The sequence below is a fragment of the Adelges cooleyi genome, unplaced genomic scaffold (assembly GCF_023614345.1).
Source record: "Adelges cooleyi isolate 19-005CV unplaced genomic scaffold, UGA_ACOO_1.1 ACOO_flye_CR_arks_rails_tigmint_CR_PRNA_381, whole genome shotgun sequence".
Classification (NCBI taxonomy): Eukaryota; Metazoa; Arthropoda; class Insecta; order Hemiptera; family Adelgidae; genus Adelges; species Adelges cooleyi.
The window spans coordinates 1,698,548-1,716,498 of NW_026096058.1; the positions used below are offsets into that span (position 1 = coordinate 1,698,548).

Consider the following 17,951-nt stretch of genomic DNA (forward strand, 5'->3'; position numbering starts at 1 on the left):
GAAATGTGAAAACCTAAAAATTCACTCTATATATATATATATTTGAACAAAGGAAAAATGTATAATTACATATTATTTCCACGAGAGGTAATAAATTCAAACTGAATAACATTTTATTTCTACAAGATATTGGTATTGATGAAATTAATGTTCAATTGTAATATTAAAAGCAACCTCTCTAAAAACCTAAACATCTTAAGTAAAAACAATAAACTAATGTCAATACTCAGTATAATGTCGAGCTTCAACTTGACTTACTCTTTTAACAATATTAACTATTATTATTTCTCACCATTTCTTTGGTAGGTAATTAATTTATACGTAGTGACTTATGTAACTTAGGAGATTCACCATAAGAGTAAATGTTATTTGTCTACTAACCTAATCTTGACAAGTATTTTATACAGATTACTTAACCTAATAAAACGTATGGAAATGTCTTATTGATATCACAATAGGTTTATATATATACCACTGCAATTTCCTCTAGGACAAACAACGACTTCTTTTCCATTCTGGTATCATCAATACTCAATAAATAGAGTACAAATATAGAATTATTTACTATCCAATATTATACTTTTTAATCATTTGCATCTGATTAATTTAATTCATCGTGATAAATTTTGAGAAAAACAGATTTCATGATAAATAAGGTGTCTAAAAATAAATTTAGCAGTAAATACTTATTTTATTTCTAGTATTCAACTGGTTGGCTTACAATGAAAATGTTAATAAATATATTAAATATCGGGCAAAACAAATAATTTCAACATACACACAGGCATGGGCATGTTGCATAAACAATAATGTAAATTAATAATGAAACAGGTACAGTGTTTGATACAATTTCAGAATATAAGTATTAAATGATTTAACTATAGTACAGTAAAAATGACATAGCCAGTATAACAGCCAGTGCTACGTACTATAATAGGCTTATCTTAAATGACACAATATGAAGCAATGAAAAAAAAAATTAACAAACCATAATTGCTAAAACACAAAATACATTAAAATTAATACTATACAAATAAAAATAAAAAATACTTTAAAATATACTTTTTTTTTTAAATATATAAATAAATGTTGTGTGAGTTTATTTTAGTATAATAATTGTTATTGATTATTATTGTTGTTAAAACTAATTGTAATAACAAAATACAATAATTACTACTGTTAAGCACATAATATTCTTATAATTAGTGAATCAAATTCTTGTAAATTAATTAACCAGTTACAGAAGAATCGGGCGAATCTAGAATTTCCGATACAAATGATGCGACTAGTTCAGTTTGAGGTTGTTGGTGGGCAAGGCAGAATGGATGGGCTAGTAATTGAGAATAGTTTGGACGGCTTCGATAATCTTTTTGTAAACTATTAAATACAATCATCGAAAATATTATACAAACTATATAATATAGTATGTATATCGCTAAATAAATACTATCGGAAATATATAACGCTTACCATTGACAAATAAAATCCTCAAAATATGATGTAAATATACCAGTGGTCAGTCTTGGCGGTTCATCTTTGACTACTTGTTTGAGCTGCTCAAACGGAGTGCCCCATGTATCATACGGAAACTTGCCAGTGGCAAGTTCTACGAGCGATATTCCCAAACTCCATACGTCGCTACGTATGTCGTAGTTTGATGGATTACCGGTGGGATCTATTCGTTCGGGCTAGAATTAAGTAAAAAAAAAAAAAGTATTTAAAAATTAAACAATTAAAGGAAACGCAAATTATTTAACATAAGAAAATGTTTTAAATACTTTCTTTTTATGTAAATTGATCGTAATTACGCATAAAATTGACAACAGATAAATAATACCACTTATCAATTTTATTTATTTTAATTTTATTTTTTACGGGACAAGCCCAAAATTGACAACATATAGAGTACAGTAAATTTTAAATATGATTAACAATATAATTATGACTAAAATAATAACTAAGTAACTTAACTAACAGCAACTAGAACTACAATATAATTTAAATTGAAAACATTTTATTTATTTACACACAATAGAGAAAGATTATAGACAAGAAGTGAAGGCGTCGGTGTTTGCAGTACTCATTAAACGGTTAAGAGGGGAGTTTAGAAAGTAGTTTGTAGAATAATGGAGGATAAGGAACTGGAAGGAAGAGCGTGTGGAACGTACAGGGATTTTAAAGTTAACTTGTGAAAGGAGGGTAGGGGAATCAATTTTTCCGGACAGAAGGCATTTAAGGAATGATAAGTCAGCTGAGTGCCTACGATCAGACAAGGAAGAAAGGTTAAGTTTTAAAGTATATCTAATTTTTTTCATTACATTATCCGAGCCTCTATTTATGTCTAAGACCACCTATATCTCCTCAAAATTTGGTTTAAAGAATGGGGTGTAAAAATGAATAAAGCCAAGTCCATTTATTTTAAATTTATACTTTGTCATGGAATATGTCCATAACTATTTCTTAACAACCAGTCTCTACGATGAGTGCTACCTCGGTAACATCTTCGATTGTCGACTTACTTGGCTGCCTCGCATAACTAGTAAAATACTGTTACTTAATGATAGATTTTGCCTTCTTCGCCCGCTACTGACATCTAAACAAATAAAACTACCAACCAACCTGTTACTCTACAAATTATTGTTAAAACCCAGCTGGTTACGGCAGCTTTGGTACGGCATACAATTGTGGTGAGCTGCCAAAATTAGAAACAGAACCAGCCATCACCCTAGTCCTCTCATCTTTGAACTTTTATCAATAACAGCTATTCCTGGCAACCCCCTAATAAGATTAAAAAGGCAATGGTGTTGTGACGTGCTAGTTTAATAGCAAAAAAAAAATAATAATAATAATAAAGTAAATAATAACTCTGTCAGAGTACCTCCACTGGGAGGTCTCTTCACTTTGTCAATCAGACCTTTGTAAATAATACATCTGTTATGCTTATTGTTCTGCATTGTAACAGATTGTATCAATAAAAAATTAAATAAACAAAAAAAAAACATTACATTATATTTATTATAACAATGAAAGTACCTGATATAATATTTACATGGTTTACGGTTAACCTATATTTACAAATTGGCTTTGGGACAATTCAAATTTGTCTCAGAGAGGTGTCTAAAGTAATTTACAACAAATGATCTTACTGATCAAACTGTACAAAAATCATCATATATAAAAGCGATTATTTTCCTTTAACGACTATGTAAAAAATGTATGTACTCACTGCCATATAAGGTTTGCATCCAGCATCAATAGTTTTGGCGACTGAATCGACTAGATAACCTGATATGCCAAAATCACACATTTTGACGTCGCCATTGCGATTGATCAGTATATTAGAAGGTTTGACGTCTCGATGTATGACTCGTAATTGGGAATAAAGATAATGTAGAGCACTTACAACCTAAATAACAATCATCATCATTAGATACATTACAATGTAAATCATCAACTAAAAAAACATTACCGCCACAGTAATAGGACCAAGTATTTGTTCAGGAATTTTTCTGCCTAATTTATACACTTTGGCATAGAATTTATCGAGTGAATTATCCATGACTTCCATGCATATCCACACATCGCCTTCCATGAACAAAGCTCCATAAAATTGTACTGTGTGAGGACAAGCGGACGAACGCATCGATATATCCAAGTCCATCAGCAATCGTTTCTGTTCTTGTGTATTTACTGTAGCTGCTATTCTCTGAATCAAACAAAATATATAAAATGACATTATGATTTTACAGAAAAGCTAATTTTAGGATACCCACCTTGACAGCCATGATCGTTCCAGAAGGTATGTGTCTCATTTTTTCCACAATACCATAGGCACCGCGTCCAAGATCACATATTTTCTGCAAATCGCTCGCTTCGACAGTCGTGGTTTGATCGCCGATTGTAATCGTAGTACGTTTATCTAAATTACGAGGTAGATTTCTGCAAATATAACAATTGAAATAACATTTTTGAATTAGCGCAAGCCGCATAGACATGAAATAATTGTGCTTACACGACAGTGGGTGCTTCAGGCATTTGAACCTTTAGCGAAGGTCTCTTTTTACGGCCTAAAAACATAATTCCACCATACTTCAATGTTTATTAAATTAAAAATAACTGAATTTCACTAACCAGACATAGTTTTATTGGCGTTATCTCATGATTCCCGAGTTTCGTTCATTCATGTACATGTACATATAAATATAGATATTTGTTACGCTACTATTATTGTACAATTATAATTACTATAAATTATTATCTTAATCGTATTGTCATGTTTCCCAAATAACAACTAACTACAAAGTATTGTTAATACGTCTTACAGGTAAACGGTTTATCAGTTAATCCGACTACAAGACGTGAACTGCGAACATTATCGGCAAAGTTAGCAAGTATCTGTAGGAATTATCATACGTACATCAGAATAAAAATAATTCACTCTTGTATTTCTGAGGAATACTACTGTTATCAACCGTAGCCGTATCTCTTATTAATGTCGCGACCAATAGTAAAATCAAGATATTGTACAACGTCTTTGAAACGTTTCGGAGGCATATCATGTCTTGATATGATATTAAAAAAAAACCAATGCATTACAATATATTATGCATAACCCATCATAAATTTGACGTCCAACAATCTTACATGCGATCAATTGTTGGGATATAATCAAATTAAATGTATAATAAATGGATTATTACTGTGCATAGTACCGTGTACAATTATAATTAATCATCTATACATTTATATTCTCGCGTTTCCTGATCCACTGAGTATTGTTGCCACTTGTTGTAGAAAACGGTTCATCGCGCAGCTACAACTGAACCGCGAATACTTATCCGTAAACTTAGGAACTATCAAAAGTTAGTCCTACTATCAAAATTGGTAAAAATATTTTACAAAATTAGTGTCATCAGAATATCATACCAGTACACCGGTAGCTCGTCTAGATGAATACCGTTATCAAAAGCAGTCGTAGCTCTTATCAGCGTCTCGACCAATGGCAAGACCGAGATATTATACAACGTCTTTGGAACGTATAGGAGGCAAATTTGTAATTATTTTGAAAAAAAAAAAAAAATACCAATATTTAATAATCACGGATCATAACAAATAGTCATGATGAAAACTGACAGTCTTAAAAATGTATTCACAAAATTTAAAATACATAAAATTGCTCAAATATGCAAGGAGATATGTTCAAAATTGTTCAATAATTTAAAAAATTGTAAGTTTTACGTTCTTAAACGAACGTTGACAAATTAAGTCATATAAATGTTATAAAAATAAAAATAAAACAAAATATAGTGCGAGACTCGTATACAAAATCGATTTAATACGTAACATTGAACTACAACATAGAACAATTCATTAACTTACATAATTTTTGCAAGTAATACAATACTGGTATTCGTAATACATTAATTATTACAATAAATATTTGTTTACGTATCTTTTTGCACACATAATTCTGAAAAAAATTTGAATGCATACAAGTCTCGGAAAATCAAACAAATTATAAAATAATAATAATAATTTATCTTAAATACTACAACATACAAAAGATAGATGTAGCAATTAAAACGCCAAGGACAGATATGAAAAAATAAAAAAATTCACCTTAAATCTAATACACAAGTTTTATTAATAGGCTAGGTAAATGTATGTATTAAATTATAGGTTCAATATGATTCGGATATTGTTTAACATTTTTTAATAAATAATTCCTAATTAAATAATAATTTAGGCTTATTATTGAAGAACAAAAATGTTTTATAATAATGTAAATTGTAATAATGAGTAATACACGAGTAGGTTACTACCAAAATAATCTAGTCTAAAATTGTGTTCCAAGATCCAGCTGTCATTTGATGTCTTGATGCGCCATTTCAATTACATTTAATGTATAATAATATATATCAATCTTAACAGTTATACAAACATGATTTACAATTGTATATTTATAAAAAAAAAAAAGAAAAAAAAAGAAACACAATTACAGTAAAAATGTTAAACTGGAGAGAAAATGAAAAAATACATTAAAAATGTTCAATATTATTATTATTATTGACAATAAAGTTTTAAAAACCACCCGCAAAACAAAAAGGTTAATAGTACAATATTATAATCATCGTTACACGATCCATGACTTTTGTACATACTACAAATGGATACATTATTTCAAACAATACAGCCTTGTATAAACTTGTATTTATACAATATAAACGGATGGATCAGCGGCGCCTGTAAACAAATTAAAAAACATTGCAATGATGAATTGTCTCAGTATGTATAATTGACGTTGACATTTTTTTTTTTTTTAATTGGCTGCTTTACGGCTGTTTGATAGATTCTACGTGGACAGGAACTACAGGCGGAACACGATTGTATAAAATAGTTAAAAATATACAAATCAAGAATAAAAACTATTTTAAATAATAGTTTTTACACAATAAACAAAAAAAAATGTTTAATCAATAACATACATATAAATATATGTAATTTAAACAATATGTATGTACACAACAGATCTTAATTTTAATAACCTTTAATTAAACCTTATCAATTAAAATACTATATTATGTTTTAATACGTTTCTTTCAAGACATTACCTATCGTTTAGTTTGAACGCCTAATTGGAATAATGCTTAAATTATAGATAAGAATTACACTCATTCGATAGAAAATTAAATCGACCGGTTCAATTTCATTTTGCAAACACCACAATTGAGCAATTCATTTTAACATTTACATACGATCCAACGTGTTTCAAAAAAAGTTTTGATTATGATAACGAGTAGGCTATATTAAAAAATTACACAATTAAACAAATTTTACTTGTGTTTCTAAATATAATACAATTTTGAACGGGATTCATTCCTATATAATTTCCAAGTTCCATCACTAAAAAACATATCAGAACTACAAACATAGCATAAAATATACCTCCTAAACAACAGTGCAGAAATTATTTTATAGAACCGACACGACGCAAATGCTGAAAATACACGTTGAATGTCTACTAAAATTATATCAAGCATCATAGTTTCTCCTTTTATGAAATTTGAAGGTCCATTTTGAATCAATGTCAATGAAGAGCAAAAACCAAAAATTCATGACATGAAAAACTTTTGACGTTTGCTATGTTTCGTTCAGTTTAGTTCTAATGGATCTTAAATGATAAAGGATAAACACTCCCAACCAGTTTATAGCCGCCCAGCACAATATTTTGTTACAAGGTTGGGAAAAATAGGGGCGGAAAAAAAGAAGAAAACACTGTTTATTGCCAATCAGTTCACCCCCTTTAAAATATCGTAAATTATTTACCATTGTACCGTAGCCTAACGATCAAATGAAAAATATACAATTATAAAGCAGTCAAAGGTTTAGCCAAGCGGTGAGTACTTAATGAAGTGATGAATAATGAATAAAATTAACTAATATTAACATTTCTGTGAGTTTGACTTTGGTCATAATTATTGCCAAATTCATCAACTCGTATCAAAAATGTAACACGTAAACTAATATATAATTGTATGCAATGTTATTTTATTTAAAATCTATTATCTTAAATCAAATAACATTATATATACATATATATTTCTTTCTTTTTTTCCACCTGAAATTGACATAATAAGATGATAATTTTAGTGGCTAATTATTGTTATATACATATTTTTTAATTTTAATAAATATTTTTATTGAAAAATACCATTCTTAGAATCCAAATAAATGTTATTACTACATGTAGTAATCATTAAAACCCTAATATAGTTTGTATAGATACCAATAACAATGACATATTGTATTTATGTTCAAAAGGGCCGTCTGACAAAAATAAAATAATCAACTTTTTTTTCTTTTTTTTTGCTTATATTTGGACTGTTAACAAATAATAATAAATGTATAGATAGATATATTAATCACATGAAAATATGTACAAAATGCAGTCTAAAATTACACATTTACATTATAAATGTAAAAACGAATAACGGAGGAAATTGAACAGAAGTTTTAAAACAACGAATAATAGTTTGATGACACTAGTTTTTAAGGCTATGAAAAATGTGTTTCTTTAGAATAATAACAAAAATGATATATATTATTTTTCGAAATCCTCTATACAAAAAAAAAAAAAAAACAAAATTATTCGTTATTTAATTTAACACTGATTAATAAAAAACTATAAAAATGTTTGAGCTTGTCACAGAAATGAATATATAAAAACACAAATATATTGCGTCGATTTAAGTTATAGCAAAAAAATGTTTATATCAAATAGTATCAGGTAGTATAATTATTCTTAAATAATTCGAACAATAATGTTTAAAAATAATCCTGCAATAGGTATTATCAAAATAAAAAAAATAATTGACGCACTTAAAAAAATTCTCAAAAAGGAACACAAAACAAGTAGGTAAATAATTTTACGATAATAATGAAAACAAAAGAGCATTGCGCAATATAAATAAAGATTATTTACATCAATATTATGTACTCAAACATGTATAAAAAAAAAAAATTCTCCTAACTATTAAAACCCCCATATAAAATCATCAGTTGAAATTGTTTATAATTATTATAATAATAATAATAATAATAATAATAATAGATATAAATAAATATTTATATATGTGTAAATGTATATTATTATTAATATGTATACGTATATTATTATTATAATTATTCGTAGCAATACGTATTTTTATTAACCATAAAACGTATTATCAAATTTCAATCAATATCTTAAGTAGTCTATAATTAAGTCTTATTCTAGGCTCATTGTAACATACGCATGCAAATAAAATACTTAGCAACTAACAGCAGCCTGAAAAGTTGCCCTGGTTACGATTACATATCCCAATTACAGAGATCATCTTAATACTATTAATTTTCATTAAATACTAATCCGTATTTAATACAGTATTTAATAATTTTTTTTTTTTTTTTTTTATCACAGATCACAGATATCACAGTAATAAGACAACATGGGCAAAGAGCCGACTAAAATATATTGTAAAAAAAGTGGATCAGCCTTATTCAAAATAAACTAAGAGATTGGAACTTGTTTTATTAATAAACAATAAAAATTTAAATAAAAAAAAATGTAAATAAATGAGAATATCAATTAAGAAATGGCCACCAAACAATATAAAACAATTTATTTTAACTAAGACACAATTTGAATGGAATGAAAAAATTGTAAAATTCACTACACCTAAACTAAATTGTATATAACAAACAAATTAGACGAGACAGTCTAGCTTACAATACTTACAACCGAGATGAAAATACTTACCACATATGTATTTAATGTCTAGAACTACGGTGTGAAGATTCGGCTCTGTCTTCTCTACGATCGCGTTCTCGTTCGATATCTCTGTCAGGATCTACTGCACGTCTGCTCGACACTGGCTCTCGTTCACGTTCACGATCGCGGTCACGTTCTCGGTCCCTATCACGTTCACGTTCCCGATAACGATCATCATAATACCTAAAAAGTGTAATAATATTAATAAATAAGTGGTCCACAAGCCGTTTATGTTAATATACACATTAAGAAATCATACAAGTCTATAGACTGTTAAATTTTTTTTAAAAGGAAATATGATTAGAGGAAATGAAGGTTTATCATCAAGGTAATATTACCTGGATTTAGAGGATACAGGAACAGACTCGGTTACATCGGGCGGAGTGATTTTTCTACTGCGGCTGCTTGCTTTTACAGAACTGTTAAACAATAAACTTTACCCTCAATATTGGAAATTCGAAAAAGTTATTAAACTTCCAAGAAGAAGTTTTCATCATTTTTTGTTACGACTAGTAAATCTTACCTGTCTTCGCGACTCCTCTCTCTGTATTCGCGATCCCTTTCCCTTTCTCTATCTCTATCACCGTCTCGATCTGTAGCATAGTAACGGTCAACATACCTGTCAACATATCTTTGTTATGGCAATACAATAAATCGAGGAGATAAGAAGAAATCGATTAATGCTATTCTAAGTTGTTCTAAACCATTAGTTAATTTGAAGTTAGCTCGTTTGTGAACATAAAAGGACCTTACTTTTTCATTTTAAATTTGTTAAAAGGACCAAAATATAACGAAAACAAAGTCGAGGAAAACTACTATAGACTTGCAGAATTTCATTTTTTGTTAAAATTCAAAAGCTTACTTGTCACGATCCCTTTCTCGATCACGATCACGTTCTCGACTCCTATCCCTGTAGTCACGTTCACGAGATCGACTTCGTTCACGCCTTGACCTTCGATGCAATCTGTCACGAGGTGATCTAGACCTCTCTGGAAATACAAATTAAGAGCCATGTGAAAAATATATAATTAATGTCAAAATAAATAAAACAGGTAGATTACCTCTTCGTGAACTGTAACTCTTGGTCTCGATGCCATGCAATGTGTCGTGCAGAGAACTAACCAATATTTTGCATCTTTCGTCGTTTGCAACTTTTGACTGTTTAATTAACGATATTGCAGTGACCAAAGTTTCAATAGCATTTGAATATTCACCAGCTGCGGCATCAGCAACAGCCCGAGCGATAGCTGAACTAGATACAGTCCGATTACGACTCATTATTTCTTCCAATTCTTGTTCAGACATTCCCATATCGTTAGCCATGTAAGGGCGGGAAGTAGCTCCGCCGTTGGGGGGACCATATCCCGGATGCCCCGGAGGACCTTGCGGTGCACCAGTTGGCTGTTGGAAAAATGCAGGATTCACGTGAGGAGCTGGAGCTTGGCCAGGACCTCCTTGCATCATTTGGACAGGACCTATAAAAATTAGCAAAAACAAAATATTTAAAATACAATTTTTATCAATACATAATAAATATTCTGATTAATTAGCCAAATAGTAAACATAATGTAACATTTCAATCGCGAAGAGAATATGTTAACAGAAAATAGATTTATACATTTATAATAAAGTTTTGACGTGTCTTTAGCAAGTATAAATTAATGATACATTTTTTTGTATTTTTGTAGTTTTTTTATTGATTACAAAAATTGTATTATTTGTCGTCTAAATTCTAACATCTCATTTAGAAAAAATACAAATTTTCCTTAAAGATATTACAAAATGGTCAAATCGTCGTGGGACACCCTGTATTTAACAATTTATACTTATTTGGTGGTAATATCAGATTTTACTTCTAATTTGACTTAGAAATTTCATCAAGTAAAATAATTTGTTATCATTCAAATGTCCTAGAAGATAAAAGGAAGATCATAAGATAAAATGGACAAAATGTGCGGGTAAAACGCAGTAACTGAACTTGAAGTCAATTTAACAAGTAAATAAATACAACCTTGCACTATATAAAAAAAATGGCATTTCCACAATAAAGTTATGAAGATTTGTTAAAAATTTAAAACCGAGCCTTTTTTTTCCTTTTTTTAACTTGCACACCGTCAATATAATACGTCCAACTAAAGTGGAACCCGCCTAAGTTGGACCCTGAATAAACTATAAAAAGAATAATTTATGTATGGTCCCTAACCAAACTGCTTTACATGTTTCTTATTATAAAATAAAACTAAAAATAAGACAAACGAACTGCTGAAAACAGAATTTCTTTCAGTCCCGTGCGATTCGGTCTTAACAGATTTCACTGGTAATATTGTCTTGCAAGTACCTTGGCCAGGGGGAGGACCCTGCATCGGTGGACCTTGTTGATGTGGTGCAAAACCAGAGCCAGGTGGAGCCATTTGATGGGGTGGCATTCCAGGTGGGCGATTCCAATCAGTACGCGGACCGCCGGGTCCTTGAGGACCTTGTGGACCTTGTGGTGGACCCATTCGTGGTGGACCTTGCCCAGGTGGAAACTGTGGAAATAATAAAATATTGAAATGTATCTTCTTAAAGTGGCCAGAGTATCATTATAAAGTAGGTACGCATCCACACCACCAATTGTTACTAACCATTCCTGGAGGAGGTCCTCTTGGTTGTCCTACCGGTCCTTGCGGAGGCATTCCTGGTCTTGGCGGACCTGAAATATGACCAAATTGGCACAAAGTTATACTTGACAAATTATATTTTACTCATCAAACACAAATCAATAGTTACCCATTTGCTGATTAGGACCATTCCACTGGTTTTGGTAACCCGGTGGCGGCGGTCCTTGTTGATGAGGACCCATAGGACCACCAGGTTGCATAGGCATTCTATGGCCATTAGTCATACCCATGGGCGGCTGCATTCCTTGAGGGTTTTGTTGCATACCCTGCATAGGCATTCTAGGTCTCATGCCTTGTTGCTGCATCATGGGCTGCTGCGGGATCATGGGTCCGCGCATGGGTTGCTGCATAACTTGACCGGGAGCTCTCGACATTCCCATGGCGGGCATGTTCTGATTATTAGGTGGAGGTAATGGCCGAGTTTTAGACTGCGATTCAAACTGAATACAAGAAAGAAAGAAAAAAAAAAATGTGAATTCAATTCGCGCTTATACGCCAGCGATCGTTTTGATTAAAATAAATTACCTGCAAAAGTGCTTGTTTGGTTGGGAAAGTGACGACCGGCGATTGTCCGTGAAGTTCCTTCTTTGGCAGCCTGTCCATGACCAGCCGTAAACTGTGCTCCGATCCCAGAGTGACGACGCAAAAGCCTTTAGATTGACCATTGCCTCGATTTTCAAAGAATTTCACTTCGATGAAATCCGAAACACCTATGCTTGTCACGCTGTCTGTTATGTCTTGATCGGTAGTCCACTGTTATGGTATAAAAAAAAAATGTAGTTAAACATGACATTTGTTTTTTATACACATCACAATAGTCACATTACTTACCCATGTTAAATTTCCAATATACAATTGGTATCTGCGTCCAGTTGTAGTATTATTACTTGTGGTACTATTATTAGACGAGCCATTTGTCACTAACGGAGTACTACTTTGGCTGTTTGAACTAGGAGACGATTCTACTTGTCTTGTCTGAGTACTATCATTGGTCCCAGATATGACGTCATCATATAAGTCCACATTGTCATTTCCCGAAAATTCTTCCTAAAAACACAATTCACACAAAGTTTATTTATTTTGAAATTTTTAATTTGTCATCTAATTCGAAAAATTGCACACAGGAAAAAATAACAGTAAACTTTAGGGAAAAGATTTTTGAGACATAAGTAACCGTTTTTTTTTTTAACTGTCATACGATAGGAATTTACTTCTCAGATGTAAAATCTGAAAGTGTATTATTAAAATGAATATGGGATTCATTAATTCACCTAATATTTATAAAGAAAGGAATGCAACTTGCTCATTGTTAAACATAATATAGAAAATTAAAACAAAATTTACAATTCATATTGTCATGGCATTCCAACATTGAAGTTAAAAAATTATAGTTAGCTATTAAAATCCCACAAATAAGTGATTTAATACTTTGAAAATTAAAAACTCCGTAAATTATCATTATCATGTAAGGCAAACGGGCCTTAAGGACGATTTCACAGAGCACCTGTGACCGAATGTTGAACCGACGACAGTGAGCGCCAAACACACTAACGCTTTACCCACTTGGCCACTTATGCTCCGAAACTTCATAATACAAGATGAACATTTATTTTTGACGAAGACCTAGTTCACCTTATAATTGATTTACGATAAAGTCAATAACTAGCTCATAAAATATAATATTTCAAAATTTATGTTACCGTTCTGCAAAACGGTAATCTGAAAATAACTTTATATTGAAGCTAAAAATACTGTAGTATACTGCTGAATTTAAAGATTTTATAATATTTTAGTAGCCAATGCTCACAAAATCCGGGTAAAATGTAACTATCGCACATAGTGGTAGGAATTGATACCAAACACAAAAAAATAAAAACAATTACCTATGTACAATCATTCCCATAGTTTCTAATTTATTCATTAGATAACGTATAAATAATATAACAATAGTGAAGAATGCGATAAATGTAGGTCAGACAAAACAAAATATTGGGGTAAGGTTTAAAGAACACATAAGGAACATTAAAAACCAGGAAGTACACAAATCTCCTGTTGCAGAACATTTATTGGATACTAATCACAGCATTAAATCTGTAAAATTACTAATAAATGTAAATAACTCTAAAGAACTTAATATTAGGGAAGCAATAGAAATGTTGAAAAATAGGAAAAACTTGTTAAACTGGGACTAAAGTCCATTACAAAACATTTTATTAAAATGTATAAAACTTGTTGACGATGAGTCATCATTTCTGGTATGACGACACTGTATAGGTATAGAGGGAGATGTTCGCCCGTATTCGGTCTCAGTCTGTCGTGAGCGCTGAAGATGACAACATTGTTGCCGAAATAAAACGTATTCGCGGAGAGTATATAATTTTTATGATTAACAGTTTTTATTGTAAATAATAGTTAATTTTTACAGCAAACAGAACACAGTCGATATTCATGACTGGTAAACAAAACTCAATATCAACAATACAAATTTGTACAGTCAGCGATCACACAGCTCACATTTATCCAAACCAATTTAAACTGAATCTATACGAATTTAAAATTGGCTTTAGCTTTAACTACTAGTGATAAGAAGTCTCATAATATTTACATTGATAAACTGTGTTTCGTTCTGCACTGTACCAGTTACGGATTCAGTTAATTTATACAGTTAAGCAACACACCAAATTTATCTCAGACTCTCTAAAACACAAATGTATGAAAGACAACAAATCATAAAAATTGTGTAGTCCGCGTTATCAACAACCAAAACAATCATGACTTGACCGTATTACGTGATGTAATTTCGTAGGACTTATTAAGTAAAATGTATATAACAAACTAGTAGGTACGCTCCAAATTCAACTAGGGATGACTTTTAAAAGAAATACAAGCTAATTGTTGAGTTTTATCAAAACAAAGAACCGCAATAATAGATAGCAATGAGATGGATAATTCACAGCCAATGATAAATAGATTTGTCAATGGCAATGAAAACTGTAAATAATATCATTGTAATCGTATTCCAAATGCGTTTGGGTAGAGGCCATCGATACGATTACACGATTTACAGTGACGCTGTACGGCATTTTAGCCGTCGAATCAAAATAGCGCACATGTAATCGGCATTTGAACGTGTGACCCGGGCGAAGGCAAAGGCAAACGGGTACACGACCACAGGCAGCTGCTGCGGCGGTCGTCGCCGCAGCCGCCGAATGCCGGCCAGGCCGTCGGCGTCGGTTCGTCCGGTGTCCGGGCGTACGTCCCGTGCAACAATGGCGCGCGCTAGCAGGACGTGCTTGCGTCGGTAGAGCGGTATTTACCTGAGCAAAGTCTTGTTCCAAGTCGTCGGCGTACAAATCGATGTCCACGCCGTCGGCCATTTTTGTCATGTTCTATCTCGGTCGAGAACCTCGACAACACACCGCTCGGTGGGACGGGGGAACAACACACGAGACGACGATTTCTGTTGTTTAGTGTTTACAAGGGACGATGCGGACGGTGGACCGGCGGCAGCGGTAGCGGCGGTAACGGCGTTACAGTGCGGACGCAGGCCAGGGGAAAACGAACGATACGTTTTGACGCGCGCGCGTGCGGTCCACGCGCGTCATGGAAGAAGAAATCGGCTTGCAACCGTAAACCGACGGACGCGGTATCGAATTACAATTTAAAAAAAAAAATTACATACACAAAAAACATACATATAATATTGTTATTTCATACCAAAAGAGAGTTTACATAAATATTAAATACAATGTATACATATTGGTATTGATATTTGATAACTTATTCATGATCGACACTATGGTTACTGATTAGATAATATCATATTGAGACTAATAAATGCGTTTCTTGTGTTATCATTGATAATATGCGTTATAATAGCCACTATCTAATTTCTATAAACAACGATCGCTTGTCGGTCTATTGTAAACCATTAAACTGCTGTTAATAGTACAACAAAATTCGTTATCATTAAGCATATTGTTGATATCCATAAATGAATAACACTCATTTCATTATACTGTACAAGTATTGAAATAAAACCTTACGGATGGTGGGCCTATACAACTCCTTCAAGCTGCCTTCCAATAAATTAGCTAGTTTTAGTATAATAATATCATACATGTGTGTGATTCTAAATTCTTTACCAGACGCTATTTTTTTTTTTTTTTTTAATAATAATTTAAAACAAATTAAGTGCTATTGACGGACATTTGGGTGGAAATATTGATTAAGGGACAAAATATTAAAGGCAAGACTTAAAAAAAAAAAAAGGAAAACTTTTTACAGTCGGCATAGGTTTCCGAATTTATTTTAACTGTTTAATCTTCAAAACCGTATTATGGGAATGCCTTATGCGACACAAAGTACTTTTTAAGGCGTCCGGTATAGGCAATTTTTTTGCAAACAATCAATTAAGTGGAACGGAAAGCGCTATTTATTAAGGGGCAAAGGATAGGCAATATTTGACAAAAATTGATCTTATAGCCATTTTTCATATGCCTACTAATTTCAAGGACACATATTAAAATTTTCTATTTATAATACTTTTAAGATTATTTTTCTCCGAGTTATGGCGAAAGTTTGATAAAAAATTACTTTCCTAGAAGTCACATTTTCTAGCATATCTATTGGACGGATTTCAAGATATTTTGTTTTTTATGCGAAGCTTACAATTTTTTCGTACACAATACTAATGAGCATACTTTATCGATGGTTATTATTTTTTTTTTTTTTCAACAGACCATCACAGCCTTCATTATTAATGAAGATAATTTTCTAAAATAAAATTAACCAATTAGGTTTTTCTACCTATTAAAAAAATATAGTAGTTTAGTAGTTTAAAATTGAACGTTATAATAGTATAACATTATCATTTCCTCGTTTGGAACGAAAATCGAATTAAGCCGCTTGCAAATAACAACAATGGTAGTGATATAATTATTGATTCTCTTACTCGTTTGCATTATCACTATATTATAATGTTGTAAAGGTAGTTTATGAACAACAGTTCACGCAACCGGCGGCAAACGGAACATTTCAAATTGAATTAGGTAGTTTTGTTCTCACTATAGTGACTCGCCAAGTAAGATAAATACAAAGGTACGCACAGGACTTAGGTAATACCTACACCAGTGTGTGTGACGTAGGCACACATGAGTAACCCTGTATTGCTCAAGATATAAAGTGCCGGCCAGGATGTATGTAAGGGTCAAGGTAAAAAAAAACCACACATGGGATCCACTACGAGACGCCTCAGGGTGATGGTTTTTTATTGAATAAAAAAATTCACCGGCCAAACTCGTTCGCGTTATAATTTTATTCTGTTGGTAAAACGATGAAAAAAATCAATTATTTACCAGCAACGCGGAATAATATAAAAATGCATTAACGATCAGGAAATACTATTATTCATTTCCCATATACCTACCATGTATACTCCCAGTGTACAAACAGCAACGGGCAGACGACCTCAAGGCCGACTTTAGCGCCCACACTTGACCGGCAGCCGTGTTCGCACGATACGGGTGTAAAAATGAATCATTTGGGATTTCTGTGAATTTTTTTTATATATTAGAACGTATGCGCCGCATAGACCGAATGACCTACAGTCAAGGACATCCCAAAAGACTCTTCCTGCTTTAAGACGAAAATAATTAAAATATATGTATATATTATGCGAAAAATACCCACAGTCATAGGCGCAATTAAAAAGGGGAGGGGGGAGCTTAGGGTGTATAGCACCCCCAATTTTAAAATAAGCACCCTCTCTAGTAATTTTCCTGTTTATGTATTAAAAACCTCCGCTTGTATGGAAATGTTTAATAAAACCTAACCTAACCTAACCAAAAGCTTTTTGCAAAGTTGATAACAGCACTTATTATTCAGTATTATTTATCAATTTCATCTGACTATCACTTTCCTCATTAGTTGTGCATCTCGTGAACGCTCGTTTTTTGCTTTGTTAAGAAAAATAAAGATTC

At 31.9% G+C, this 17,951-nt stretch overlaps 2 protein-coding genes across 8 annotated transcripts; both read right to left on the reverse strand.

Moving 5' to 3' along the window:
- Window positions 1–743: 743 nt before the first annotated feature.
- Window positions 744–4,935, reverse strand: LOC126841404 (dual specificity mitogen-activated protein kinase kinase 6). Its single transcript, XM_050577867.1, has 7 exons — window positions 4,132–4,935; window positions 4,013–4,067; window positions 3,774–3,939; window positions 3,470–3,706; window positions 3,227–3,406; window positions 1,471–1,688; window positions 744–1,377 (listed from the first exon to the last, which is right to left on the reverse strand). The coding sequence occupies exons 1-7, from the start codon at window positions 4,136–4,138 to the stop codon at window positions 1,230–1,232; spliced, it is 1,011 nt and encodes a 336-aa protein (XP_050433824.1). The 5' UTR covers window positions 4,139–4,935; the 3' UTR covers window positions 744–1,229.
- Window positions 4,936–5,307: 372 nt separating this feature from the next.
- Window positions 5,308–15,479, reverse strand: LOC126841374 (cleavage and polyadenylation specificity factor subunit 6-like). Of its 7 annotated transcripts, none has more exons than XM_050577812.1 (12): window positions 15,288–15,479; window positions 12,802–13,017; window positions 12,496–12,723; window positions 12,080–12,410; window positions 11,935–12,002; window positions 11,649–11,838; window positions 10,372–10,785; window positions 10,173–10,299; window positions 9,834–9,941; window positions 9,649–9,744; window positions 9,299–9,493; window positions 5,308–6,243 (listed from the first exon to the last, which is right to left on the reverse strand). In XM_050577812.1, the coding sequence occupies exons 1-11, from the start codon at window positions 15,354–15,356 to the stop codon at window positions 9,310–9,312; spliced, it is 2,031 nt and encodes a 676-aa protein (XP_050433769.1). In that variant the 5' UTR covers window positions 15,357–15,479; the 3' UTR covers window positions 5,308–6,243; window positions 9,299–9,309. The 7 variants fall into 7 exon arrangements, with proteins under 7 accessions (XP_050433769.1, XP_050433770.1, XP_050433771.1 ...); XM_050577813.1 differs by having other exon boundaries at window positions 9,834–9,929; window positions 15,288–15,478; XM_050577814.1 differs by having other exon boundaries at window positions 9,649–9,729; window positions 15,288–15,478.
- Window positions 15,480–17,951: the final 2,472 nt, after the last annotated feature.